The 26,362-nt window shown below is 38.0% G+C and overlaps 3 protein-coding genes across 9 annotated transcripts in view; 2 read left to right on the top strand and 1 right to left on the bottom strand.

Annotated features, from left to right (window-relative positions):
- The first annotated feature begins 497 nt into the window (after positions 1-497).
- On the top strand, positions 498-5,774 carry dup (double parked). The gene is made up of 6 exons (XM_046629508.1): positions 498-1,498; positions 1,785-2,037; positions 2,197-2,533; positions 2,721-2,903; positions 3,630-3,880; positions 4,025-5,774. Exons 1-6 carry the CDS (start codon positions 663-665, stop codon positions 4,391-4,393), a joined length of 2,229 nt encoding a protein of 742 aa, XP_046485464.1. The 5' UTR covers positions 498-662; the 3' UTR covers positions 4,394-5,774.
- Positions 5,452-10,979, bottom strand: aln (divergent protein kinase domain 1C). Of its 2 annotated transcripts, none has more exons than XM_046629518.2 (5): positions 10,395-10,979; positions 8,794-8,954; positions 7,753-8,151; positions 7,209-7,578; positions 5,452-7,068 (listed from the first exon to the last, which is right to left on the bottom strand). In XM_046629518.2, the coding sequence occupies exons 1-5, from the start codon at positions 10,542-10,544 to the stop codon at positions 6,838-6,840; spliced, it is 1,311 nt and encodes a 436-aa protein (XP_046485474.1). In that variant the 5' UTR covers positions 10,545-10,979; the 3' UTR covers positions 5,452-6,837. The 2 variants fall into 2 exon arrangements, with proteins under 2 accessions (XP_046485474.1, XP_046485475.1); XM_046629519.2 differs by having other exon boundaries at positions 7,209-7,497; positions 10,395-10,974.
- The window catches only part of Gbs-76A (Glycogen binding subunit 76A), a 24,853-nt gene continuing 8,882 nt past the window's right edge, over positions 10,392-26,362 (top strand). The window contains exons 1-3 of one of the 6 annotated variants that reach the window (XR_006883604.1): positions 10,392-10,525; positions 10,814-10,961; positions 12,199-12,542. Coding sequence is in view for 2 of the 6 variants with exons in the window: in XM_046629509.1 (XP_046485465.1) it covers positions 24,896-24,985 (90 nt within the window). In the remaining 4 variants the exon portion in view is untranslated. The other 5 variants (XM_069136751.1, XM_046629513.1, XM_046629511.2 and 2 more) reach the window with 5 other exon arrangements.

The following is a 26,362-nucleotide window of genomic DNA, read 5'->3' as shown; positions in this document are numbered from 1 at the left end:
ACTCACTTTGTGCCGACTCAAGCTCAAGCTTTCATACCGACACTACTCAGGCTGCTACGAATGTCGGTGAGAGCCTGTAAGGTAGAGTCGATAGAGCAGAACCCTCCTACGCTCGCGCGCACCTACGAAAACTGATCACAAAAATTTACCCAGGGGTATTCGTTTTTATATTCTCAAGTCAACGAATAATCTGAAAATGACTCATGGGGTCAGGAGAATTTGTCATGTAATATCAGTGGCGAGGGTGGCGAGTCATACTTTTTCATTCTATCTGATTTTTTCAATTTCTTTGTTTTACTATGTATAGATACTCCGAGTTTATTCAATAGGTTTATCCTCATGAACACAAATCTACCAAGATTTTCTGTAATCTTTTAGTCAAACCAGTTTCACCGGAAATACGATTGCGCTTATTGCGGAGGAAACTTGAACTTCTGTCCTTCATTCGAGTGTTGCCCCATCTATAGTTGCCGTATATTTACGCGCCAAAAGCGGGTAAAGACGCGGGAGTAAACGATGGAGTGAGACATCGGCGACCGATCCAAGTACGCGAGACTAGCAGTGTTGTTCATTAGACAAAAAAAGTATTCCATTCGAGACAGCCAGAAAATTGGCGCCTGCCAGATAATCTTAACGCCAAGAACTGTTAAAATCGGTTAAAAATGTCGCAACAGTACGTTGACGCTTATTTCAACACCCGAAAACGGACAGCTGCCGAAGACGTTAGGAGCAGGACCAAAGTCCTCATCCTGGACGATGATCAAGCTGTGAACGTGGCAAGCAATCTGAACGATCGTAATGTCGATGAGACAAAAAACCTCGACTCATTAGCCTCTCCGGCCATTCAGGGGGACGATACTAACCCCAAAATGAGTCCGAAGATCATCTTCGCGAACGTGGACTCCAAGCAGATCGAAGGCTGCGAGATCCGCAGTAGCGTTGTTCGTCCCAATCGCGTCGTACGAAACATTCAGTTTGATGCGGTGAAGGCTGGGAGCCCTAAGAGCCCGAAATCCAGTTCACGCAGCCGCAGCGGTGCTCGTATGAAAAAAACCGCAACCCAGGAAGGCCAGCCGGACATCCGCGACACCTTTTTGAAACTGAGCAAAGACGAAGGTGAAGCCAAACAAAAGAGCAACGTTATTTTCGAGAAGAAGGGCCTTCTAAGTCCGACCAAAAAGCGACCGTCGACGCCTCAGAAAGTTCCTCAGCACTGCGCTATACAGAAGGTCACCAACACCAAGGCCTACGAGACAGCCGAAGAACAACCAGCTGCTGGTTCTGTGACGCCTAAAAAATTATCCACAATGGACGCCTTAGCCCAGAAGGATCTCAGCCTTGGAGAAATAAAAAACCGAATTAACCGGTCGTCCAGACTTGCAGAGCTCAAAGCTTCAATTGCTAAGATCAACAAGTGTGCTGCGAAGCTTGACGAGATTCAGGCTAAAAAACCTCAAATCCGGAAGTTTGAAAATATTGAAGTGGAGGTTCCTGTTAGGTATATCAAATTCCATATTTTTGTTACTTTCTTCAGTGCCGTTAACCCCTTCCTTATAAAATCACCCAGTTGCGCTTTGCTCTCACCTGTAGATTGGTTAGTTTTTTTTTTTTAATTTTCATACCATTACGATAAGATAAATAGAGTTTTCTATGCTATTGACAAAGGCTGTACAAAAAGAAATGAGTGTCCATGAGGCAAGGTGACATGATGAAAAGCTCCTTCCATGTTTTAAGAAAATATCAGTTTACTGATGAAAAGTTATTTTAATTTCTTTTGTTTAAAGTCCGCAGAAAGCGATGATGTCTCCAAAGAAGAACGTCTTAACCCCAACAAAGAACGTTGAGCTGCCAAAGAATGCTAGCCCTCAAAAGCGGCTACTGTTTGCTCCAAAAGAGAGTTCAGGCAGTCCTAGTAAAAGTCCCACTAAGCAAGCTGCCTATCAAAAATATCAATCCTTGGTTGAATCTGGAACACCGACTTTGTTGCTACCTTACAATTATCGCCTTTTGGCCGAAGCCTTTAGATGTGTTGATACTGTACGTAACCTATTCAAATCAAATCTTTGGGTACTAATTATTTCCAGTTTCGCTTTCAATTGCTTTTCTAGTGAAATTTCATGCTTTCTGGAAATTTTAATACCAGCATGACTGGACCTTAGAATTTTATGGTTATGAAAGAGACATACTATTTTACAGGTTGTTTCATTGCTGTTCAATCGAAAAGAAGTTATAACATTCAAGAAGCTGAAACCAGCAGTACAGGAATTACTGAGGCGCAATTTTACAATGGATCATTTGGCACAGATTAAAACAGTGTATCCAAATGCCTTTGTGTTTAATCAGGAGAAGTTACATAACTTTGGTTCTTCCTCCATGCAGGATAAGTACGAACTTGTTATAACGCCTATGGTTGAGCCAAAGAATGGGAGAAACACACCAGATGCTGACAATGTTCTCAAGTCTGCCTCGGAAATGAGCATGTGTCCAACGGTCTTATTGCAACGTCGAAGAATCTTCTACAATACGCTTTTAGGTGAAAATCAAATTCCGTATAAGAAACTTATTCATGCAAAAAAGAAAATTCTTCCAAAATTTAATTAATCTGTATCTACTTGTGTTCATGAATTATGTAGAATTACTTCTTGTGCATCGAGGTTTTGATCCACGTTCTGTTATGTTTTATGCTCTTCATCCTTAACAGCTTGGTTCTTTTTTTACAGATCTGGTCAAGGATTGTCATGAGAAATATCTTCTATCATTGAAGCCTCCAATGGTTATTCCGAAGGAGAAGTTGACCAGATGGCATCCGGAATTTGATGTGGAAAGTTGCGCTACTATCGAAAAAGCTGAACTGCCGCAACCTCCTAACATTGAAAAATTTACAACTGCGAAAGACGTACTTCGTAAGTTCACAAAAAATCACAAATACTTCTATCATATCTATTGAATTCTAACGAGTTGTGATAGTGATTATTGGTTACAACGTATTTGTTAGTATTTTCCGAACTTTTCAAAGGCATTGAGTAATTGCAAAGATTCCTTTAAGTTGCATAATAACATGTAATTCCAACTTGCAGTCTTATTTTTTTTCCTCAATCAGTTGCACAATTGCTGACTATCAGCATAAATGTTGACACAATTTAACATTGAGTAATTTATTGTAAATCTAGACAAGAGACCTGTGACACAATTAGCGTTAAAAATTGTGTTTAATGTTTGACCTTAATTTTGCAATATTTCAATCTAGATCACTTGCATCAGCAGATACCTTTATATGATGCAATTATCGAATAAAGATAGAATCGTTATATCAATAAATGCATTAGGCACGCTGCTTACAGCTGCCAATTATTATCCAGAACTTTCGGCACTACTCATTCAATCGTTCAATAACTTGTTCGTTAAGCGTAAATTATCTGATATGATGCTTAAAGCATATGCTAAAATTCCACCCCTTATAGACGGCTTCAAGTTTCATCTACCGAGACACCAGACATTGGAAAGAATCAGTAAGCTAGTAACTTGGAACGGAGAAGTTTAGCAATTGGCTGGATTAAAGTGGACGCTTTTACCAGGTTTAATTATTTCAATATTTTATAATAACTAAAAGGGGGCTTGTATTTTTACAGAGAAAGCCAAGGACATGTTCAACTGCAACACGCGTATGGAAAAGGCTTTGCAGAGGTTGGCAGAAGCTAAAATGACATCAAGATCCGGTTCACCCAGCTCAACCTTGACTGTCGATGTATCAACTCAGATTAATGATCAAGAAATGAGAAAAGTTAACATTTCTATTGTTGATACACCACCTGCTACTCCTACACATAACAGTTACCTTAGCACAGCTTTCAAGGGTATTCCAAAAGCGCTTCTTGAAAAGGTATGTCAAGTTTTGCGAAGGAAAAACATTTAACTAATCGAATTACCATAAAAACTGAAAAATATATATTGATTGTGTTTGTTTAAGTGATAATTCTGGTTTTACAAGCTCATTTAAAAATTATTTATCTCGTGTGTAACACAGGTTCGCGCGAAGCAGGCAGCGAAGGCATTGGAATCAATGACGAGAACGTCGGACTCAGACAAAGAGGCAACTCAGTATTCGCGGTTGCCAGAGCTGTCCAGAATTCTGCGAAATATTTTTGTCGCGGAAAAGAAGGGTGTCTTACCTATGGAATTCGTTATCAAAAAGCTCGATAATTCTTACCGGGCAAAATTGACCCCCAATGAGCTGGAGGATCTTATCAAACTGATGTGCAAGCTGCTTCCTGTTTGGGCGAGTATTCAGAAGGTGCAAAAAACTAATTACTTGAAATTGACCAGAGATATCGACGTCAACAAAGTTGTTAGAAGATTTGAAATAATGGCCAATAATAAAGTGAACGCTTCTTAACAGTGGTAAGCATTGCTATTGTAATAGAAATTTAATCGACTTGAATAGGCAATTTGAATATACCCATTATTCAGTGTACAACAGCTTCAGCTGTGCCATGTGAAGAATGTAAAAGCTCATTTATGATACCAAATCGATTCAAAGACTTGAAGACTTGTGGAAAAGATTTTTTGATGCGGGTTTTGCGATCAACACGCAAAAGTAAGGTTTAGATTTAATTTTAAGAAAACCTTTCACTTTCCTTTTTGAGTCTGCGTTTCATACCGTTTTCTTTTGACCGTGTTCAAGCGCAATAGATTCGCTTTTGAAAAACCTCAGATTTGTTAAATATTCTCTCATCATTGGCAATATACGAATTCTTACCTTATCGCTTGTATGATGTTTGTCAATTTTGAGGTGATATTTTATTAATCCATGTCAGAGTACAGATCATCTCTTCTCCATCTAAATAAGCAGTCACGATCTACTATTCACTATTTCTTCTTCCTCATGCGACTGATGATATCAGTTTACATTCCATATATTTACTTTTCGTTTATGATATATGATTGTCAGTGATAAATTTTTTGTTCTGTCATTGAGTTACAATCCATTTGAGTATCTGAATAATTATGCCGATGGAAGCAATATTTTAAAATAAGGATTAGTATTGAATGTTTTCGTATATCGTTTACACACATTTTACTTTGTCGTATTATTTGCAAAGAAGAAGAATGGTATATTTGTCAGATTCATTATTTGATATTTCTAGACACATGTCAAATTTGTCGATCTTCACATTTTATAATTTAATTTTATACTAAGTTAAAAGGCGGAATTATACCTGAGGTCTGAATTACTTCGGCTGTGGCATTGATAACTCGAATAACTTGTATGTTGTACCTATGTTTAATATTAGATCTCTTCACTAAAAAATTGGAAATTAAAGACAGCTGTTATCCAAATTCAGAATTATTAATTTCGAGGGTTGAAATGCAATCCAGTAATAAGATAACTGAACAAAATAAAACTTCAAAAATTAGATATAGATTTCACCACATAAAGATTATTTTTCGGTATTGTACGTCGCGTTAGAAGGAGCGTCTTCCTATAAACTATATACTACTTATATAATAAGCAATAGTATTCGTATTTACAACGTTAAATGATGTACGAATTTGTCTTTACTTGAAATTCTTTGCATCGTCCAAATTCAATTGATTATGATAACATGACTACACGGAAGGACTTGCACAAATAAGTTTTAGAAATTTTCTGGACGTATGTTAATCGAGCTTAGTTATAGCTAAATATTTATACATATACCATTATTGAAGCAATTATATCTTGGGCATCGACTGATTGTGAGTTTTTGTCTGCACAAATAAAATATCCTTTACGCAGCTTTGGAACATTTTTCTACGACCGAGTCGGACATCGAAACTTGTGGATTTTTTTCCATCATCTCCTCGAGTTTATATTATAGGATTATGTAAGCGTTAATAATACTACGAAATGAAATGCTGATAATGTTTAATATTTTTGAATGCTGGTTAATAACGTTACACAAATCTATTTCTATTGTAGTCGTAAGTACATGCATATAAATTGCTTTTTGTATTCTTTGAAATCAGGTGATTAGGCATCAACGTGACATTTTTTTTAGCTATCGAACCATATTATTGGTATGTTTTCTGATTTCACACACAATGTACAGATCCGTTAGTTTTTCTCTCTTTCCGAGAAAAATATTTCGTAAACTATAAACGTGTACCTATATTTAGATATATACATTATTTGTATTTTGGAGAAAACTGTCACGTCTCAATAAATTGCAGAAAATCGAATCATGGAGTAACGAAATAGGCACGCGTTATGTGGAATGGAGGACCCTGTACGTATTGATTTTTTTCGTCCGTCGCGTGCACCAAGCTAATGGACATTTCAGGCAATAATACCCGTGATAAAATATAATTCTAAGGAAGACGAATATTACATAGTTTCTTCCTGCTTAATCGTAACCAAGAATAAGCATAATTATAAACTTTATTCCCTGTAACGTCTAGGCAATGTCAATATCTAATAAGTAGTCAACATTTCAATTTCCTAGAGACTCTTTGGTTTCGTGACTACATTTAGTATGTAACAAGACTATTAATTTGTGTAGGAACTACAAAGTTATCGAGAAGAGAAGCATAATATCTATTGACTTGCTATCGATAATGCGGGTCATTGCTTACTTTCAAGAGATTCTTTTAAAAAATGATGAAAATATGTGAATCTATGCACATTGCACGTATATGATGAAAAATCCGTGTCATTTGAACATGCGCGTTTGACGCACATGATTTTTTTCTGCCATCTGACACGTTACTGTTAATCACTGCGAGTCTTCTCGTTGATAGCGACATCATTGTCCATCACCAAATGTTCAAATCATGTTTAAAAGACCCAGGACGATTTCATCACTCCGGAGTGCTGAACTGCTGCTCCATTTCGCTCAACATGTTGTACAATCTTGATTTCAAACTATCCGGTACAGCAGCCCTCGGTAAATTTGTCACATCACCGGCTGGATTTGCACATTGCCTCAACATCACCGCCAAAGTGCTTGTTGTGTGTTGAGACATTAACAGGCCGGGGATTATTATCGTCCCGGACAAGGTCCAGCCGAGAAAGATTTTCTCGCATATTATCTAGAAAGAAAATTATGCAATTGTAACCGATTCGTCGGATTAGTCGTTACATAATCTAGTTTGATATCGACGTAGATTCGAATGCAAGGGGCCTTTTTGAAAAATTGTGAAATCGTCAGAAAGCTTCGGTGCCTAAGTACCTGAAGGTTGTTGTTCACTACCGGAGACTCGCACTTCTGTTTCGAAGAGCAAAACGATCTGCAATCAAAGAAGTCACAGTCCTCGTGTTTCTCGCAGGATCGTCCGTCAGCCAAGAGGCGGGTAAGTGCCGTTTTGGAAAATACCGCGTCCAAGTCGAGGAACTTCAATCTTTGACCCCCGGGAGGCAGTCCGAAGTGATTGATCTTCACGTCGCAGAGGTGAAAAGGCTCTACGAAATTCGAGTCGAATTCCTCGAGGAGGTCGAGGATCATCACGGCCAGCTTCAACCTTCGACAACGGGAGAAGTCGCAACGAGTTACGATTTTGCAGCATCTATCTGAGAAGGTTTCACGGTGTACCAGTAGACGACTGGAATAGTGAACCGAATTTTGAGAACGTTTTCATTCAAAAACCAATTTCCAATTTGATTTGGGTTTGTGTTATTCAAGCGTATGTTGATCGAGCATCGATTTAAATACTTTCAGCCGCCAACTCAAACGTATCCCCTTAATTAATTTTAGGTAAAAAAAATTCAAGATGAACCTCTTTGCCCATTCTGGTTTCGAGTCCGAGAGGGCAAGAACTCCGGTCGGCGTTTGGATGGGCTTGACGTATTCGACTGCGAAAAAGGTACCGCAGGTTCCGATCAGTTGCGGAAATACGTCCCTGTCCTCGTAGAGGATCGATAGGATGTACTCGTTCTCCTGAAGGAGCGGCCAGACATTCTCCATCTCCAGATTGCGTCGTGTCGGGTTCGTCTCGACGTGGTGTCGCCGCAAACGGCTCAAACGCTTCAGCTGCTCGCCGGTGATCGTCAGATTCAGATTGTTTGTTATCAGGTCTCTAATCATGTCCGCGAACTCTTCCTCGGAAGGGAAATGCTTGATACCAGCGGTGTCCGTCCAGAAAAGGGACTCCGATTGATCGGGATTCGACTGTATTCTGTGGCAAATTCAAGACCCGTGATTTTTTTTTCAGTGTTGATTTCTGGCACGACGAAAACATATAAATGTTGTATAAAAATTACCTTCATATACAAGAGAAATTAATTTGCGACGAAAACGAAAAAAAGCTCGTATTTCGCCAGTCACTGCGATGGAATCCGAACTATTAAACGACTACCGTACTGAAAATATTTCTATTAGTTAGTTAGGTCTGTATGGTTGACTGTATGATTTTTGATGTAGTTTATTCGTATATATTTTTTAGATATTTTATCGAATTTACAAGATAAATCATGTTATAAATTACATGCTGCATTCTTTCAAATCATTTTATGATTTAACACACGAACATTTTCAGTAGAGTACATCCAGAAAAGTATATGGAGTGAACTTCCACCTCGGATTCTTTCTCTTGGATTCTTTCGTGTCGAAACTGACGAACACTATGCCAGATGATGAAATTTATTAACTCCAGTACCTTTTTCCATTTAATATAGTGTTGCTTTTCATTGAAGTAAATTGCTCAAAACGTTGAACAGGAAAAAGTTCAGCAAATATTACATTTGTTTCTCATCTTAAAATATTGAGCTTTGCCGTAAATCTGCAGAATCAGAATGATGTATGAAACTTAGCTCTTTACCTGGAAGCCTTAAAGACCAGCCTTGTAGTTTCCCAATGCGCGGAGAAAACGGCTTCCTTTCCAGCGTGCAGCGTCTCGCAGGCCAGAGAGTGAATTCTTTTCTCAGAACATAGGGGACCACACAATATTCCTGCCGCAGTCCCAGAGCTGTGTAAGGAACACTGAAAATTTTTCATAACATCCTGTTAGCTCGATCAATTCGCGATGCAATATACTCAACTGTGATTTTTATGTTACAATGTATTATCAAGAATTATCGTATTTCCAGTCATGCAGAAATGAATGATAATTCAGCCCCATTAGCATTTTGAAAGAGGGAGGAAAACGTTGGTCTAATCGAATAATTTTATACTCGACTAAAAATAAACTTACGCAAGAAGGTTTTTAATACTATACAAGCTGCAGTAATCGTGGAAAAATATTTTTCGCAGACCAGTGTCTTCGATCGTTTCAAAAATTGATGTTACAAACGACCTAATCAAAAAACCAGCTCTCCCGTTTCTATGACTTTCAATTTTTGTGTTCGAAGTTTTCACGCGCTACGGCGCTACAATTATTACTTAGAAAAATTTATTTGACGCAGAGATTGTTGTTTTCGGATCTACAAATAAACAAGCTTATTATACGATTTCGGAACCGAATTTCCTAGATGGAAAAAATTCTTGTATACTTTAATTATTCATAAATTTCGCATAAGCATACATCATATAGCGTATCTGTTATCTAAGTGTGAAATCACACCCGCGCTGCACGCGATAATATCGAGTTACATTGGAGCTGTTGATATTCTGCGCGAATACTTTCGTACTTTGAAGTTTTTATGCGACGGGTTTTAAATTTAAACATTTTTAACATTTCAAAAGATGCGAGTTTTCAATGCAACGAATAACTATTTCCTTTTGAAGCATGCAAGTACAAAAAATAAACGACAGTTAATTCAGTCAAGTAGAATTATTGGACACCGGACTAAATTATTCTTATATTTTAACCGAACAACAAATTCCTTCAAAAGTACCGCGTAGTTTTGTCATGGCTTATACGATTGGCTGCAAGTTTTCTGACATCATACCAATGATCAACCCGCGCGTATTTCAAACGAACTAGGATTAATTCAAATTGCGCGAAAAACGTGTAACGTTCCTCAACAGTTTTTTTCCACTGAACACGAGCAGTCAATGTACCGAATATAATCAGAGATAGGTCCTTGAGGATATTTTAGTCTGTGAACGAAAATATACAGTGTAAGGTCAAGTGTGGTTACTGTTTGAGTTAATAAAAATTCAACGAATTAACGAGTAGAACAGGTGTCTGCAGGCTATTAATTAAGGTTGTAGCAATGGCAATAACAACAATGAGTAGCCGTCGTGGCCGCGCAGATGAATGCAGTAAAAAAGGAAGAGCGCTTGCGCGTTTCTTGAAGACTAGTGCAGTCATCACGTGACCGTCTCAGCTGATAAAGTCTACACACTTGCCGCACGCGTTGCGCATCGCTGCAAAGTGTATCGGGGGTGGCGTATATCATATGTTATACTTATAGTGAAGTATGCATAAGTGCCGTATTTAAAATTATATAATATTATATTAATATTAAATATACTCACGACTTTGGATACGTGCCTCCAGGCCTCTAAATTCGTGCACATTATCCCCCAGTGGATAAGCAAATAGACGATGGATGCCAAGACGAGAAATGCTGCTACAGAAACGAGTTTGTAGTGGATTATGAAGCCAGGTAACCGTTTGATGTTCATCTTCGTTGTAACTGTTTGTGTGTCTTCTTCTATTCTTTGATAATTCTCCACCGTTGCCAATTGAGCTGTTAACTCCTTCTTCTTGTATCATGAAACATGCTCCAACATCTTCGAGGATCATCAGCCGCTCTGATTTTCTTACCGGGAATTCACCGCATGGTAATTCCGACCTTTGCTCATCCTCCCCATTGTTACTAGTTCCAAAATGTTTTCACGCAGCTTACTCGAAGAATGTTAGCATACATCTGCAGCTTGATTTTTTCCTCCAGCTGCCGCACTTGCTGCGAGCGCCTCTCATGGATTAATCACAGTACGTAACAAGCCATCTAAAATATTGGACAACGCGGCAGATGGAGCCGCCAGTTTTCGTATTGAGCGTCTGTATCCGCCTATGGCTGCAGCCGGAAGCACTTTCAGGTATGTACGGCTGCCTACTGTAGGGCTGCACCGACCTGCCTGGAAATCAAATTACTGTCGGTAATGCAGGGTGCCAGACTATCGATCTTCCGTTTTTTCAAACTAGCATAGCTGCCAATTAGTGAAAGGGTGTTTTTCGTGTTCATGATTTACAATATGATTGTCGATGATCAACATCAGCTTAGGGCAAGAGTATAACAACATAAAAGTAGTTGTTCATCGTATTTACCGATGGGAACTAACTCAATGCAATAAATATTTGATGATAGATGTATTTGTGAAAGTATTTGCTTAACTGACAATTTACAATCAGGCGCCGATCAATTCAATTTATATTCGTTACAGAACAAGGTGGAGTGCAGGTGATAATTTAAAATCTTTGAAACGTTGAAGTAACTCTGTATCGGATACCAAATTTAACAAGTCAGGTGGGAAGAAATTTGGATAGGTTTCAAAGTGTATTTTCATCCTAGACGTCGTTATTCCGCATTTTTACGTATTTCAACAGGCTAACGCGAAGTCGCTGTAGCTGTCGTCATGGTTATTCCGCGAATTTGCTAACATTTGCAGGTCTTTGCTCTGGCCTCACGGTTTAAATGACTAGGAGCCGCGGGTGACGCGCATAACTTTATGACGTACGTGCCGAGGCGCGTGCCCCGTTCACAAATAACCTCGTTATCTGGGTGCGTCTACTGCAGCTCTACGCATGGTTAAACTTGTTACATACATTGTATCTCTATAACGGGACAGGGCCGTTTTACCTGTACAGTCAATCTACTCCTTTCAATACAGTGTTCGGAAACGAAGACGCCATCTTGTGACTGAAAATGTATCACTCGAAAGGACTCGTATTCAGTTATAAAAGTTGATTTTTGTCATTGTTTTTACTTCGCATTAGCTGAAAAGAATGAAATAAGAATTTCACCGCTTGCACGAAGTTTTCTGTGCCTTGATATTTGGATAATTTACCTACAATAATCTGCTTGTTGATTTGAAATTTCGAAAAGCATGTACACGTGTTATTTGCCTCTAGCTGGAAATGCGATTGTGAGTAATCCTCACGTTTCTGAACGGATTGAGGCAGTGAATGTCATTTAATTTTTTTGGTATGCAAAATAATTTTGTACCAGACGAGCGATTGCCAACATCGCAAAAATTCGAGTGTTATTTTTAAATAACGTGTGATCGGATTTTATGTAAGTACTTATATACAACCGACGCTTCCTTTATCCAACAGGGTATATAGCTCGATCCTAGATGCTGGACGACGAGTATAAAGATTTATCATCACTTATTCTTACGATGGCATCAAAAATCTACGTCGCAGTGGAAAGACCGACGATAAATCACGATGAGTTACAAAGATCCCTGAGTCGATAGTTAGAAAATTTATACGTACACACGCGTAAAGGTGATTTTCATGGATTAAATTTTCGGTTATTAACAGTTGGTTAAATGTGAAATTATACGTCAGTGGCTCTATACATCATTTTGTTTGACGTTAAACAATATTCAATATGTGACGAGTTTTGTAAATCAGTTTAGAGTGTAAATGAAATTACAAAAGCAGCCCTTTCTGATTCTGTGCAAGAAACAATGTTTCTCTCGATATTATAAACTTGAAATTACCGTTAAGCGTTACTTCACGCCTAACATTTTTTCATCGAAAGAATAATTTTCACATCAGATACATATGTATCCAAAAACTTGATCCGTGACAATCACTTGTAAATGCTTACAAGTATTGCAAAAGGAAACTTATGGTACGGTTGGTTCTTGATCTGCGTTCGGATATAACAGTTTTGAGAGTACAGAGTTCCAACTTAAGTGCCTCACAGGATGAAAAATCACCTCTGGGTCATCCGTGTGAAAGATATAAAAGAAAATGCCGATGACCTTACAGTACCGGTGATGCAACCGACCCACAGTAGTTTTGATTCGAATATCGAAAAAAGCGGTGGTCGGCGCGCGGCGAGTTTTACGCCTGCGCAACGGCATCTTGACGCGCGTCGCGAAGCTTTCGCCGACGTCGATGGGACGCGGTTTTACGAGCGGCGGTACCGAGCGTCGCATGCTGCCGCCTCGCGGCGCCTTCGTCCTATTTTCTGCAGCGTTGGTTCGCGAACCAGATGCGAATAATCGCGGGTACCTACACATGTGTGAGATACCTGCGTGCTGCGCTGTCCCGCGACCTTCGATGCCCTTGTCAGACCGCCGGCGAGCCGTCGTCATTTTTCCAAAGCAACGCGCACCGTTCGTCTCGACGCGGATCGTCCTCGCGAGTGCCGACTCCACGCTGCTCTAATATGATAACCCGGCGTCACAGAACTCGCCGGCAAAAAAACAGCCGAGTGTCAAAGTGAGGAGTGCTCATTTTCGAACGCAGTTTATCCCAAATTTCGCCGGATCCTCGTTGTCACCGCTGCAGAAAATCACATCGGAGTTCAAATTTCAAAAACAGTGAGTGAATATGTTGTCAAATTTATTTTTGCCGCGTTTATACCAATGTATCGAATTTCCGATCTTCTTCCCAGTTCTTCTCAACTCAAATTCCGCGTACCGCGAGATGCGCAAACATTGCCAGAGCGTGCAGAAAAATTGTAAACACTCATCTCGGCTGAATCTCTACATGCATCCACCTGCAGTATCTGTAGATATCTTTCTTTGTGTCTACCTTATTTTCGCCTTATCATTCTGTAACTTACACGCTTTTATACACATCATATGATATACACGTACACGCGTTTGAAGGAGAAAAAAATTTTTCGCGTACGACGCGATGGCAATGCGCAATGTACTACATTTATACATGCACATGTATGTTTTAGGCATACGTGACAGTGAGAGTGCAATGTGTACATTCGTCCTTTTTCCCCTCGACATTTGATACAGGCGACCTATGCACACACCGCGGGTTATATACGTTATTTGAAACAGGCGCGTCGTCGTTTAATGTCTAAACATAGGCGCGATTACTCTGCGTAATTGTGCTGGCGCTGTGCCAATTATTGACGATGTGTTTCGTTTTTTTTCCTCATTTTTTCTCACTTCCTTCTTACCATTGCGCTGTTCATCTTTTTTCTTTGCAATTCGTCACACGTAACATTGCCTTGACACATTTAACCGCGAAATAATGACAGATAAAGGAAATCAAAGAAGGAATAGAAAAAATTGTTTTAACAAAAGTTATAGCGGGATATTCAATTGCAATGATATTTAGCTGAAATTTAAGTTTACCTCCGACGTGCAATTGGCTAGACTGTTATGACGCAATAATGAAGAAAATTTTAATAGTATCTAATTCGTTTTATTAAGGTTCTGCAATATTCTGTTCTGTATGCGGCACTACGTTTCTCATTAAAATTTTTCATCAAATTTAAATTTACGTATATAAAAGTTTGTTTATGAAAATTTTTCATCAAGTACTCATCTACTTGTGGATGAATAAAAGAGAAATGAATATATCGGAGAGTAAACGTACAACACAAACGAAAAAAACTACCAATTAATTTCGCAGCAGTGATGAAATTAATCGGGTTAATTGATCAGGCGTATAAGAAGACGCGCGGCGAAATTCCGTCAGAATTTTCACATTCCGTGTAACGGGACGCGTGATATGTGTTGTATACGATAATTATGCAAAAACGGAAAAGAATAACACTTAGCGACAAGTTTTAACCGAGCGGCATAGGCTTCGAAATTCTCGTGAGACTGGAAATAAATATAATAATAAGAAAAACCCCGAAAATAAAGATAGATAAATCGATTTCCGCGGACGTTTTCGTCGACGTTTCGACGTCACGTGAGAGCGGCTCGTCGGTCACCTTGAAAACTGCGAGAAAGAGAAAAATGCAGAGAGCGAAAAGGGGAGAGAAGCAGATTTTCTTCGGTCTTGATCTAAAAAAGTTTTTCATTCACGTGGTTGAGGTGAGCCCAATGTATTACGTAAACTTTAATATGCCTACGTGATGCGGACGCCGGAGGCAGAACAACGAGAAAATCGCATCCAAGTCGAGTCAATGTGCTAAACAGCATCTATTTGCATACAGATGCTTTCATTGCGTACATACTCGCAATTAGGCGAAAGCGGTTTATTTCTAATTGCGTATCGTCTGACAGCCGTATCGATCCTACATATGCGACGCATTTTCCCTTCTTTCTTATCATCCTGTAAAATTATCTGATCCCTTATTTCAGGGTACTTGAATGAATTGAAAAAATTAATTCACTTATAAATGGAATCGATGATCTTCCGAATATTGGACAAAATTGCTTGTGTCCCACTTTTTATGTACCTTCCACATCGTGCGATTGTGTGCAGCATTGCTGCATGATGCATCCTTCCTCTGCCAAAAATATTTCTGTAACTCAAGAAGGTTGCGTATATGTGTATATATATATATCTATGTATACACATCTATATATACACGCACGCACACACACACACACACATATATAGTAACCTATATAATAACGAATTACACTCATACTCTGACAAAACTGTGAAGTGGAGAATTTAGGTGTCTCTTAGTCTCTCTTGAAAAGAAACTTCAATTCATTGATTTTGGTACGCGTTGATGAGGCTGAAGTTAGTAACGTTACCATAACGAAATATCGGGGATAAACATCATCGTTGCGCAATTTTAGACTGAATTTCAAGGAGTTGGCTTTGCAAAATATGAGTATATTTAGTTTATTATGGTTTGTTGAATTTCATAGATTTTGAAAGGTGCGAAATAACGATTTTTCGTAAACACAGATCGTTACAATAACGTTACTAATTTCAGCCTCATACGCGTTGTATTATATTTATGAACAACGATGCAGAAACGCTGAAGAGTTTAACGAACGTTCGATCCTGTCTTTGCTGTATATTTAACTGTACATCAACGTCAATTTACATTTACAAATTTCTTAAACAATGAAAAAATTCTCACGATTCTTTTATGCATGTGCACGAAACTTTTACGCGGGTTCTGCTAATTCCGACGCTTGTACGCGGAACGTCAAAAACAATCAAAAGGTCTATAATCATTATTACTATTGTTGTAATCAATTCGTATTGCGGGTGTTTTGGTGTATTTAACTTGTCTATTCTACGATGAAAATTATTCTGTGCTTGACGCAACAGATAGTTCACACATTCTCACATATTGGCACACAGCGGCGTAACTTTTGAATTTTCATAGAACCCGGCATCGATCCATCATTTAGACTTCGAAGGGTATTTCAATTTCCATCTTGAAAATCCTTTGCCGACTAATAATTGCGATCATTAATGAAATAATATTCAGTATCACCTGACTCAGTTCATTTTTTCAACCTCAATCACCAGGCACAAATGCTTGTAATGTAGGTTCAGGTGTTCATTTTCTTTGCGCAGTTTGTTTTTTTCTAAATAAAACTACTACTCTTATCGGAAATCCAATTTACTCAAGATTTGCAGATGCATGCTCAGTAGATATGATTTTCTCTCAGAGTATAAAATTACTGTATAATATACGGCGGATCGACTAGATTTAATAATACGGTATATTTACTTTTTTTTTCCGAATTCAAGAATTTGATTAATAAAGGTGGTGGAAAGAGAGAGAGAGGGTGAATAAACAGAAAGAAGAATTTGCTTTGCTCGGGTTTGTTTTTTCTAATTTCATAAGCTTTCAAATCCGACATATGTACAATGGTGATTTGGGAAATGAATAAAACTACATATTACAACGTAACATTGTGTAATAAGCAATTGCGAAGATTGACTTTCTTCTCTTTGAGTCTAATAGGCGGCGAAAGGTTTTGCAGCGGTTGCACGGTGTAAAAAATCCATCGATAACAGCGACTGACTACTCGAACGAATCATATATTTATACCAGGTTATAATCATTATCGTTATTATTACTATTATCATCGTCAACCTTACATTGTAGCTGATTCTACTTCGTTTATAATTTACTGAGGGGAAAGTTATGTTTCATTAGATTACTTCAATCAATAATTTTTTAATGCACGGCTCGTGTTAATTGCTTACGTTGCAAAAATTTATCTGCATTTCTCGACTTTTAGCCAGAAAGAAATAATTGTAAGAAACGAGAGTTTTATACTCATCGCGTATGTGTGATGTCAGTATCGTAATAGACAGCTGTACAAACTTGCATCGTTTCATCGTTGCAGAAATTCGTATAGTGAAGAAAACGCATACACAGCATTTTTTAAAACACTAATCAAGCGATGCAAAGATTTAGGACAAATCCTTGAAAATGGGATAGAATAAAATAGATTTATCGATATCGTGAGATAGGATCCGTGATAAGAACTTCGATATCTTTTATTCACTCAGGTATTACGCAAACTCAGGTGATGTTTCATACTTACAGTAATCGTTGCGTACAATATTGCGAAGCTGCAGTGAGACACGAAAGAAGCAACATGGCGCCGAGAATAGAGATCAGCTGATCGTTTTATGGGTTAATGCCTCGAATTCGAATTCGGGCATTTGACTTGTGACATCACGTGGAAACCAAGTAAAAGGCAGGCTGGAACCGACTTTTATAATTAGATTTGTAGCATTGTCGCCTGGCGCCGTACATCGAATCTCAATTTTTGATAAAGCTTTGAAGTAATTCGCCCTCACGACGAACGTTCCGAACTCTGATTGTAGGGTTCTGTTATTTGTGGGTTCCAGAGGTGACCTTCGGACGAAAGATCGCATTCCTTGCAGCATCGCGTTATACAGCTTTTCCGAGGTGAACCGAGGCAGCCCGAAGCTCGTTGACCCCGTTGACCTCTCCGAGAGCTTCAAACTTTCGTATTGTGTGTACGTGTGTGGCACTTTGGTGTGCGTCAAGCGTTCGGCGTTCCCCGTTAGAAAGGTCACCTTGGTTACCATTGACTTTATTACCCGCCCGCAATGGGGCTGCTAGCTGAACTGCCTCAACGATGATACGAACCTCAAACCTATATCGAGCCATGCGGGATGCTTACGTGTAACTACATTTGCCGATTCTCACAGGCACCGGCCATTTTGGATTTCCGGTCTAAGATATAAACATCTGCTAGTTTGGTTCCATGAGTTATTACCGCCGTTTTATATTTCCTCGCGTTACGGAATCCGAAGGATTTCCAAATTTTCTTCACAGACTTTACTAAACTTTACTCGATTTCGAAATACTGTTTAATGGGATGCTTCCAAGGTTTCAAAGGATTTAGATGATTTTTAAAAGATTCCAATAAATTTCGACAGTTTTCACGTTACTTCAAACGATCCCAACCATTTATCGTAGATTTCGACCGCACGTGGTGCTGGATAAATTTCAAATGACTTTTTTGAGACATCACAGATTTCATATGCAAGGTGCGATTTCAACAGTATTCAACTAGTTTTAGATTTCAAGGCGTTCACCAAGTTCAGGTTTTTACACACACACTCAAAAGATGCTAAATTCACTGTTCTCAGACATTTATCAAAGGTAAAACTACAGCTAAGCAATTCTTGCCATCATTTTGTCGGAGGTGAAATAGCGCTTGATAATATCCGAAGGTTCGCATCGATCTTACGGTACACATAAAACCGCAAGCGAGCGGACGGCGGCCATGTTAATAAAACGAGACAATCTCAACTTCAGTTAACCTACCAAATATATTACAAATATCCTTTTTGCGGTTTCAACTCGACTTGTGAAGCTAAAAAATGGGTTGTTCGTCTCGATTTGAGTAAAACAATTGCCTTTCCATTGTCGCGAATGTGCCTCGAGTAATTCATCGCTCATCAAACAGATCTTTCCTTCTAGACGCAGCCTGATATTTCTCACGGAGTTGCTGAACAAGTGTCGCCAACTTGTGATAGATACGCGAAATTCCGTTTCCAACTAATGATGACAAAAAAAAAAAAAAAACAATAAAAACATAATCGTGTAAAAAATAGTAGCGAAGGCGTTTAGCGTTGAAATAAAAAAATAATTATCCATCACTGCAGAGTGACAAAGGTTGCACAGATTTACGTCCGTCTCTCCGGCATAACCAAATGTCATTCGATTTACAGTCTGCGACTGGTCCATGGCGTAACAACAGCTGCCGATGCTGCTCCGATGGCTGGCGAATCGTGGTGCAGCACCACTCGAATTTAGAACGACTTAACGACACTGTCAAAAATGCTGTACTATTTCCAGCTGGGTCGGCCGCAAGTTTTGGCACACGCACTCGCGAACCTGTTTACAGAATTGTTGTATAGCATAGATTATCCATACATCTATAAGTATAAACTGTGTGTAAATGTGCAAGCCTATGGATTACGTTCCACATCGCATGATCGGGGGGGGTCTGCATTTTTATTTTTGAAACTCTTATTTTCGTACCATTTTTATTACATGTATGTATACGTTTCGTTTCTAGCAAAACATTTTATTTCTTTTTTTTTTTATTTTTCATGCCATCCAAAGAAAACTGGATTTCGAATGCTAAGCCTGTAACTTTGTACACAATAACACCCGAGAGACACAAAATTTCAGCCCATGTTTGTAAGCAAAATTCACACTAACGTTGATACATTGTTTCTCCTTGTTTTTGTTTTTTTTTTTTCTCTTTCCTTCCTTCAATATCCAAAATTCGGCCGATATTTGTTACCGGAAATTTAACATTATAATCGACTGAAGTAAATCGAGTTCAATTTAATTTCAATGAAATCTTCACGTAATGTAGAATAAAATGTGAACACCATTGTTATTAACTTTATTTCTATTTCTTGAACCTAAGGTCTTACCACTTTTCACCTCGTCATATACACGCATATTTATTTTTTTTTTTTTTAATTTTATTCACACACTCACAATCAGTTGCGATATCATTCTGGGTGGATTCCAAAAATGAATATTCCCATCTTTGACAAAAGCCTGCCGATCTTCGAATACTATTTCTTTTCAAAGGGATGGTAAAACGTGCGAAAATAAAACAACGAAATGACAATCATCGCCGTTGTTATTCAGCTACCCTGCACCTGACAATGACCCAAATTTATAAACATCACTTAACCAGACGATGGTATACAATAGGCTTACGGCTTGTCAACTACGTGACACAAATAGCCGTCGAAGGTGTAAGCGAGCAAGCGAGTTTGCAGAGCACGAGGTTCGAGTGGTAAATTAAGTATCGCAAACGCGTGTTTGCGTTGTTGAACATAGTTGAATATAGTTGAATATATATAGTACATTCTCACAATCACGTAGTTCCCGTTTGTACCGCGTCTCATCGGTCAACTGACAGGAAATTATTCTTAGCTATTTGTTTTACGATCCACCTACACAGTTGAGCAGAGTTAAGGATAACCAAAACCAGCAAAAGGCAACACGACACTTTGGAACCCGCACTTTGGAGTTTAGAGTTCATTCCGCGTTCGAAATTTCGACTCACTGGGTACATTTAAGCCAAATAACACACATATGGTGTTGCGTGATTGAATTTTATGGGAGCAACGACGTCTCTCGCGCGTTATTAACCACGTCTGTTATACAATTGTAATAAAGACAATGTTTCGTAGCTGTGAAGTAGCGTGAAAATTGGGAAATTCCATTTATACTGAGAATTGGCAACGAAACAATATATTCTATTTGTTGATCCGTATAATCTATTCTCGTCGAATAATTTTATTCAAAATTATTCCGGATCGTCGGAAATGTGTTTGGAAAAATGAATTTGCTATCTTCTCTTTTACTTGCGATTGATTCCGTTTTGTTTTAATTCAACATTCGTTCGACAACACATTGTTCGTTTCAAGAACGCTTCAACCATCACATTTACTAACTTTTTTCAAAACATGGACGAAACGAAAAAGATTGTCGATTTTTTGATACAGCCTAGTACACATGAAATGAATATAACCGCGAAGCAGCTCTTGAAGATTATTATGCAAATTAAGTCCGCTAAATATCCGCTGCTGCAAGTAGCTGGACACGATAATTAACCAGTGATAAGAATTGAATGCACCTTGCACTCTTGCTGCTGCTGTGCCGAAGCCTCTGAGCCCGGCTTATTATATAAGTAAAATGAAAAATAACAATTCTTAATTCGTATACATAATTAATTAATTAACGACCTTGTCATTCCGTAAACCACATACATCCAATTTTTATTTGATAAATTACAATTTTTTTAGAATAGAACACTTTTACGAATAATTTTGACGGTTTTAATTTTTTACGCGCAATTTATTACATTAACGCTCGTGCGACAAAAAAACGATCAGGAAAAAGGCAAACGAACAGAAGAAACAAATGTTTGCATCGTATAAACAAAAAAGGTGTCAACAAACGTAGACAGTCTAAAAGTTTTGCTCTGTAGTTATGAATTCTTTACATTTTCTGCTAAAAGCTTCGCTGATACGTATGTATTACAGCCTCGATGGAAAAAGAAATGAAAAGAAAACAGGAATTTTGCACAAGCGATATTGAAGTAACAGATTTTTATTATTATTCTTTTTTCTTTTTTCGTTTTCGCGAGCAAATATTATTTTACCCAAAAGTGAAAAGAAACGTGATTTCGTAAACATGTTCGACAAACAACAAAACGGTGTGCTGGCATAATAACCGGTACTTCTTCTCGCTGGAATCGAGAATGCCAACTTCGAAACAGACTCATTCACTTCCGGTTTTAAATTGTCAAATTTTTATACATAGGCTCAGATTTAGAATATGAAATGAAAAAAGGTGTTTAACTTCGACGAAAAACAATTTGATCCAAGTTGAATGATTTAAGGCCATGTGGTACTCCTACCCTTACCGATCGAGTAAACCTACTCTTTTTCTTCCCACATTAAATGAACAAACGAACAAACGAAAGGCTACAAAAGAACGATGCACCATCGAAATTTAAACCCTTTTCGTTTGTTTGTTTATTTAATATAGAAAGAAAAAGGGTAAGTTTGCTCGGTCGGTAAAGGTGGGAGTACTAAGTGACGTTAAAATTGTAGTTAGTCACTCTCGTGTTTCAGTAATGAACGCTTGCATGAAATTACCGATTTTTTAAATTAAATTCGTAAGCGAGAAAAACTGGACAATATTAATCAACAAAGTTGAATAATCGAATCTTGTCAATTTTATATCCAAATAGTAATTTCGCCCGTTAGACATTTTTATCCTGAAGAATAATTCATTGAACGGTTTCAGTAGTTGAAAAAGAAAAGTTAAAAAATATTTTTTACTGCCCGCTGTGTTATAAATTTTAAAAATTACTTCTATACGTTTTAATACCAGAAGCCTTTCTTCATTGTAGTTCATACTAATGATAACAGTAATTATTATTATTCAGAAGAAAATTATCAGCTGTTTTAATTTATACTCATTAAAAATACACGTTGATTTACAAACGTTTTAATCGTACGTTTGATTCACATAACCTATCGGGTTGATTGTGAGTTCATTCGGTTGTTAAACTTTCTACCCGTATGAAAATATTTTTTTAAAAGACGTAGAAAGCATTGTAAATAAAAAATAAAAACAGCACCTTGCTCGCTTAAACTTTTCATGTTCCATAACACATTCTTGGATGTTTGGCAGTTTATTTCGGCAATTTGATGCCTCTGCCTTTCTCTGTAGTCATGCAGTGCCGGTTCCACGAAATGTGTGTGTGTGCAAACACGCTTCTGCTTTTTCGGAGAGAAAAGTCTCCTTCACTTTTACATGATTCGTTAAATGTGAGAGAAAAACAGCGTGATTTACTGGTATAGGTGAAAAATTAAAAATAGTTTTAACGTTTTGTTCTTCTTTTCAAAATTTGCAGACAATAATTTGAACCGTTTTGGCGATCGGAAATCGAGGGAAATAACTTTTTCACGATTTTTATTTATGTAAACACTCGAATTCCGGCGTAGTTTTCTGTTCCTGGACAACGAATGCCGATAATCTTTGACTGGGAGAGTTCTTGAATACCGTCCAATCGTTATCAGCTAACATTGCAGTTTTCAGTATATTGCAAGAAAATAATATATCGCTAATACGGTTACTACGCACTCGCAGCATATGTGCCAAGGTAGCCCCTTAGGCATGTGCCTACGAATCCCGAGTCCCTCATCAATTATCAATTTGATTCACATGAGTTTCTCCCCGTGCGTAGGATATCTTATAGCTACAAAAGTAGCACGAATTATGCACCAACTATAATCAGCATTTCGTATTTTCGTGTCAGAAATTTCTACAATTATCACACTGAGAACACACGTTAAAAAAATTGTTTAAATATTGTTGGAATTACGAAAAACGAGGTACGCCTAACCATTTTGCGCCATTGTCGATCCTTTTTTGGTTATTGCAACGCAAAATCAGTTTCTTCGGCTTACTCTACTTTCTTAGTTCAATAAGGCCTTAACGTCAATTTATCGTTGGACAAGCGTTAAATTTTTGTAACGGTTACAAGAAAATCTAGTAACAGTGATCGTAATGAGAAAGAATAGTAACGGATACCAGACTTTCCGGTAACAGCTAGAAAACTAATTTTTATTTTGTACTTGGAACTATATTTTTCGATTGTGGTATAAAAGGAAAATAGTTAAGGACTGAGCGGTAACCGGAACTTAATTTCTCTCAGTGCGACTTTTACTTTTACCATTTCCCGCACCACTTGTTTTGCTAATATTTTAAGATATCGCATTTGGTTGTTGAAGATTTCTCTTTTTTCTTCCCTCGAGTTTATAACATTTCACGATTCAATACTTTTCAGAATTTATCTCGTTCTTTGACAGAAGCACTTTTTTTCTTGAAGAAATTTGAAGCTCTTGCCAAGAGCGAAATATTCGAAATAGTCATAACTTCAAAAATACCGAGAAAAACGTCGCAATTATAATTTGATTCACACTTATTTAGATTCTTCGCGTCATGATTTTCTTGGTTTTTCATACCGTGTGCAAAAAATGATAAAATAAAGTTACGGGAATAGTAGTAAAACATATTAAACGACAGGAAAAATTGAATGTAGAATAAAACCGTCGGCGTTTTCTTCGGTACTAGATTTTTCCCGTCATCTCACCCTGTGAGTTACGCCACTGGTCGCGAGCCAGGAACATCACTGGTCAACCCATTGCAGAGAAGTTATTGTCAGTCGGTGTTCACTGTCACTCTGTACCGGATTATCTTCAGTTTCAAGTCCATGTATACCTATAATGTGTATAGTTATGTCGAAATATATCAAGCGAAATGAGAAAATGTGAACGGTTAATTAACAGTGAGACGCGAAAATTTGTGCTGTGTCAAAGTTTCTCATTTTGAATAATACAACGATTGAAAAAAAATATTCGCAATGATTGAACGTTTAAAGAAACCGTAATTCCAGGGATATTATGTTTACTTTGTCATTTCCGTTCTTTTGTTACTAAAATTCTATTATGCGTTGGTGAATTACAGTGATTCGTGAATAAATAAATAAATGAATTAAATAAATGAGTGAATGAATGAATACCGACAAAGTAAGTAAAAATAAAAAGATCATTCTCAATGATACGGATGAATAATATTCGCAATAACTAAATTGAGTAATCGGGGCGCGATTAGTGATGAACCGATAACCGTTTTTTACACGTGCACAAAAATAATAAATAATGATATGTCAATCGGTTTATTTTTCAACTAGCCTGAGTCGGAGGAGTCAGCTGCTGCTGTGAATAAAAAAATGTATGTTTTCGCACAGGGGAAATAACCTTAGATAACCTTCGGTTGGTTATAAATAAAAAGAGCGATGAATGGGTGGTGATCCCGAAATAATCAATACTTAATATAACGTGTTTCCGATCACACGAATCGCACGTACGTTTTTCATATAATATATACGTACAACGCTTAGTCCGAGATTACAGCCCGTCCAAAATATTCCGACGAGTTCGTTCAACTCCGAATTAATAATCGCGATAATAATAAGAAGAGAGTCGAGAAAAAGAAATAAAGAAAACAAGAAAATATATCAATATGACGCAAAACCAAGAATTACATTCAACAGCTGCTCGAACTGACAAGACGGAAACACCGCCGGTTCAGATCACCGGTCATACTTTAGCGGTAATGCTGACTTAGTCTTACAACAACACCTGTGACAATGATTGTTTTATTTATAAATCGATCTCACCGAAAATAAAAAGAATTCCTATTATTGGTTTTCACGATTTTAAACCTGTTGATTACTTTTGTTCGATAAACGATAAGATTCGTCGTGAAAGAGGAATTTATCGATGCATAATTGATTACATTGCTTGAGAAATTGGGAAATCGGTTCAAACTAGCTTTTGATGATCGGATGATTATGATTTGAGTCTGGTTTTAAGCGCGATACAACAGGTCCTTTCGAGGCTTCCAGAGTCTCCCTTATAATGCTTGACAATTACTTAAATGACTGAGAAATGGCTGCAGAGCTCTCAGAGATGACAACAATCACGAGTCAACTCTTTGCGCTTTGGTTTGTGTGGATGTATGCGTGTATGTATGTATCCGTGTAACTTAAATCCACCAGAGAATGACGTATGAAACAATTGCAGGCAATTTCAGAGTCAATTGATTTATTTACAAGCCAAAAGCACCCGTGTTTCATAAATTTATAACCTACCGAGGGCATTTATCTTCGAATGACGTTCGCAAAACGCTGCAATTACGCTGAAACCTATATCAGAATCGTTTCATTCACGTGTCCATTATATTTCCGGCGAAGAACCCCGACTAAGTTGTTGAAACAGGAAAATTGAGCGGGTTATAGTTTTCAAATGAGAGCCGTTCGAAGTTCTCGACAAATCAGGGAGCACCGCGCGAAAAAATAACGGCCACTCTGCCACCGGAAACAACTGCCAGATGGCGCTTGCTTCGATCTCCGCGTGCCGATTGGCCGTGACTTCAACCGGTTCTCGTTCGAAAACATCAACATCCACGATTTTCTTTCCTTTACAAATCCGTTTCGGTTTACATCGAAGAATACAGCTGTGCGAAAAATTAATTGAAAAGTTTCGATTGATCGATCGATGATTGTAAGATTGAACATCTACTAACGGTTAGATGGAAAGCGAGACGTTTCTGCCGATACTTACTTGTAAAGAATAAAGGACGTTCTGACCCAAGTAATTGTCGAATCAAACAAAGTGATCTCCTCATAGTTATTTATGAAGAACAACTGAACTTGGGGGGAGATTATTTCGCCACTTTGATCTTAGAGGTTTCTTTTTTGTTTGATTTTTTTTTTTTACGATCAGCGGAGAGCTTTCGCCGGCGAACACGTCGACAATGCCAAAGTCGTAGATGTGAAGACAGTTGTAGGAAGGTGAATTGTTCGATGGTACGTGATGCTGGTATGGCACGACACCTGGCAGCGTTGTTGCAAAGATGAAATTTCATAAAATTAATACTTTTCGCCGTCTAGTAACTGTCAAAAACTAAAACCTTCTCTGTTTCTAT

Source organism: Neodiprion pinetum, chromosome 5, assembly GCF_021155775.2.
Source record: "Neodiprion pinetum isolate iyNeoPine1 chromosome 5, iyNeoPine1.2, whole genome shotgun sequence".
NCBI lineage: Eukaryota > Metazoa > Arthropoda > Insecta > Hymenoptera > Diprionidae > Neodiprion > Neodiprion pinetum.
The sequence above is the reverse complement of the archived record's forward strand: the minus strand, read 5'-3'. Positions and strand labels throughout refer to the sequence as shown.

Bases quoted from the DNA above. Each gene is read 5' to 3' on its own strand.
- dup (XM_046629508.1), top strand. From the start codon at position 663: ATGTCGCAACAGTACGTTGACGCTTATTTCAACACCCGAAAACGGACA. The intron at 2,904-3,629 runs GTAAGTTCACAA...GTATTTTTACAG, and splicing joins AACTGCGAAAGACGTACTTC to AGAAAGCCAAGGACATGTTC. The intron at 3,881-4,024 runs GTATGTCAAGTT...TGTGTAACACAG, and splicing joins CAAAAGCGCTTCTTGAAAAG to GTTCGCGCGAAGCAGGCAGC.
- aln (XM_046629518.2), bottom strand. From the start codon at position 10,544: ATGAACATCAAACGGTTACCTGGCTTCATAATCCACTACAAACTCGTT. The intron at 8,955-10,394 runs GTGAGTATATTT...AAAAATTTTCAG, and splicing joins GGAGGCACGTATCCAAAGTC to TGTTCCTTACACAGCTCTGG. The intron at 8,152-8,793 runs GTAAAGAGCTAA...AATTTGCCACAG, and splicing joins CTGGTCTTTAAGGCTTCCAG to AATACAGTCGAATCCCGATC.